At 39.9% G+C, this 2,839-nt stretch overlaps 1 protein-coding gene across 3 annotated transcripts in view; it reads left to right on the top strand.

The window, feature by feature from the left end:
* The window catches only part of PPP1R12A (protein phosphatase 1 regulatory subunit 12A), a 247,779-nt gene that overhangs the window by 90,783 nt on the left and 154,157 nt on the right, over positions 1 to 2,839 (top strand). For all 3 annotated transcript variants that reach the window (XM_019514786.1, XM_019514783.1, XM_019514785.1), the window contains exon 3: positions 565 to 683. In XM_019514786.1, coding sequence (XP_019370331.1) covers positions 565 to 683 — 119 coding nt within the window. The remainder of the gene's footprint in view (positions 1 to 564; positions 684 to 2,839) is intronic.

The following is a 2,839-nucleotide window of genomic DNA, read 5'->3' as shown; positions in this document are numbered from 1 at the left end:
TAAATTTTTTTTTCCTGAAATTAAAAATGTCCCCCTCCCCCCCCCCCCCCCCACAATTAGATTCTATTCATGGAAAATGTCACGGCCCTGTTGAAAGCAAATATGAAGCCACTGTCATTTTCTTTCTTCCTGAGTCTGAAACATTTGGAAGTTATCTTTGCAACCTGAAGTGTCAGGAATGTCAGTTTCCTTAAGAGAGGTGAAATCCAATAGAAATTAAGTATTGGGCTGCTATGTTCATCAAGTTAGCTTTCCATTTACTGATGGAGTTTTTACAAATCTGTATATACATGATTTTTTTTTTTGTACAATGATGATAGGTACCTGTGTAAACTAATAATAGTTATACAAAAGAATTTCATAGTTAAATAACTCATAAGTGTATGTTTTGTTGTTTTGCTTTGTGGATAAACGGTTTTATTCTGTGAACTGCATATATATGTCGCTTGCAGTATGGGGTCCATGTTTTTCAACAGCTTTGGCTATTGTTCCACTGCATTGACTTGTCTAATTTGATCACCATATGTTTTATATAGCCAATAGCATTTTTGTTTCTCTTTACAGGTATTTAATTAGTCAAGGAGCACATGTAGGAGCTGTAAATAGTGAAGGAGACACTCCATTGGATATTGCAGAAGAGGAGGCAATGGAAGAGCTGCTTCAAAATGAAGTAAATAGACAAGGTAATGTGGAAGGCTTCTACTGTCTATTAGACAAATATATTTTTGTGAGTTTATTTTTAAATGTGTGTAGAAGTCATTCTGATTGGTTTGTAAAGACGGTTATGGAAAACCTTGTATAGGCAGTCCTCACACTTAACGGCAGGTTACATTCCTGGAAAAGGCACTGTAAGTCGAATCTGATTTTTCCCATAAAAACAATGTTATAATAGGGGGTTATGTTCCTGACCAAGGCCTGATGCCCCAACTTTTAATAGAAATGACCATAAACACCATATTTAAATCAACTGTTTAATCAACTATAAATTATATACACTGTACAATGCAAAGCTTTCTAAAGTGTACTGTATATAAATCGATTAAATAGGGCAAGACAGCAACTGATCACATAAAATTTTATTTAATCAGAAGGTGAAGGAACATCACCAGGGTCATGGAATTAAGAAGGGCTGTGTTATTTTTTTTCTGTAGCCAATAAAAATCAAAGAAAAAACAAACCCCAAGTGACAATGAAAAGCTAGCATTTTCCAAGGTCTTCCTCAAGTCTAGTGAAGGGTGTGTCATTTAAAGGTTGAGAACCACTGATCTAGACAGTGTCTCTATTTCTGGTCTTTCAGTCACAGTCTAGGGGTGTGGATTGTTTGGCACGCCCCCCTTGGGATGTAACGGCTTGTAGTCTAGCTGTTATCAGCCCCTAAGCCAGTGATCAGTAGTCTGTTCATGTTCTTCAAGAATTCTACTTGTGCAGACACTCTAGGTTGCTGCCACATGACAATTAAAGGACCATACTGACTTTAAAATAATTTTCTTAAATACACATACTTAACTCATAGAAGAATGTGAGAGATGTGTATCTACTTATTCTTCCACAGATTATGCAGGCCTTTACCGCTGGTCTTCTCCCTGCTTTTCAAACCTTTTGGTGTTTTGGCCTTTATGTGTCAGGGAGGCCTTTCTCCTCTCTTACTCCTTCTGCTCAGGCTTGTCATTGTGGCAGTGTCTCTACGAAATCTGTCCGTTTTAAGACCAAGTTCAGAAACCTTATCTTCTTCTCTTCTTACCTTACGTTTTGTCATACTCCTAGGTCTCAAGTGGGTTTACTAGCAAGTGTATTTGAAAGCTAATTCCCCGCCACCCAAGAGGAATGATGCAGCTTAACATGTTGTAGTATGCAATGCAACACATAAGTGAGACAGCATGCAAAATGGAGCTTGAAATGTACCCTGTTTATTTCAAATTGTTGCAAGTATTTTCTTCTTAGAAATGGAGATGGGGCATATTTTCTTCCCTTGGAATGTACGGTTATCCATAGTGAAAAGTACATGTCAACTTAGGGAGGTTAGTCACCTTCTTAGCTTTAAACTTTAATCTAAATATTCTTAATACATCAAGATAAACTATCCAGGGCCCCCGGTTCTCTGAGTTAAATAATTGGAGACTATTGTCTAAACCACATGCAGCCATTTTCTGTTCAAAAGGAGAGGGCAATGACTACATCGGGGTGGGCAATTATTTCAGCTGGAGGGCTGCTTGATGAGTTTTGGTGAGCTGTTGAGGGTTGCAAGGTAGCCCCACCTCTTGACAGGTGCCCTGCCCCCTAGATGTCATCTTGGGATTTGGATATCTCACCCCTTAACCCTTGACCTTTGCCACCAGAAGTCCTTCCCTTGGCCCCTGGAAGTATTCCTTTTGGGAGGGGGGGAGTTGCTATCTTAGAGCCAGAAAAAAAGAAAAATCAAATCATCCTAAAAGTCAAACACCTACTATAACATTTTAATTTTATTACAAAAAATATTTTTGTCATGATTTGTGTTTGCATAATGTATACAGAGATGAGTGTATAATAGCTCAAAAATAAAGTCTGACTTGTATATTGAGTGTGTGATATGTGGCTGGGTTGTGTGTGTGTGTGTGTATGGTGGAGTCGGGGTGTTGGAGCGGTTTGTGGGGGAATATAGGATATGTTGCAGTGTGTGTGTATATGTGGCGGGTTGTGGGAGCAGTGTGTGGGGTTTGTTAGGTGGGAGGGTATGGGGATCCCCTCATACACTTCCCCCCCCATGGTGCATGGCTTCCACTGCCAGCGGCAGCAGGTCCCTTGGGCTGCTCATGGCCCACACAGGCTTTGCCACCCAGCAGTATACTGTGCTGGTTGGAGC

Source organism: Gavialis gangeticus, unplaced genomic scaffold (genome assembly GCF_001723915.1).
Source record: "Gavialis gangeticus isolate Ggan-Ray unplaced genomic scaffold, GavGan_comp1, whole genome shotgun sequence".
Classification (NCBI taxonomy): Eukaryota; Metazoa; Chordata; order Crocodylia; family Gavialidae; genus Gavialis; species Gavialis gangeticus.
Note: the sequence above shows the minus strand (reverse complement) of the source record. Positions and strands in the feature narration are given on the sequence as shown.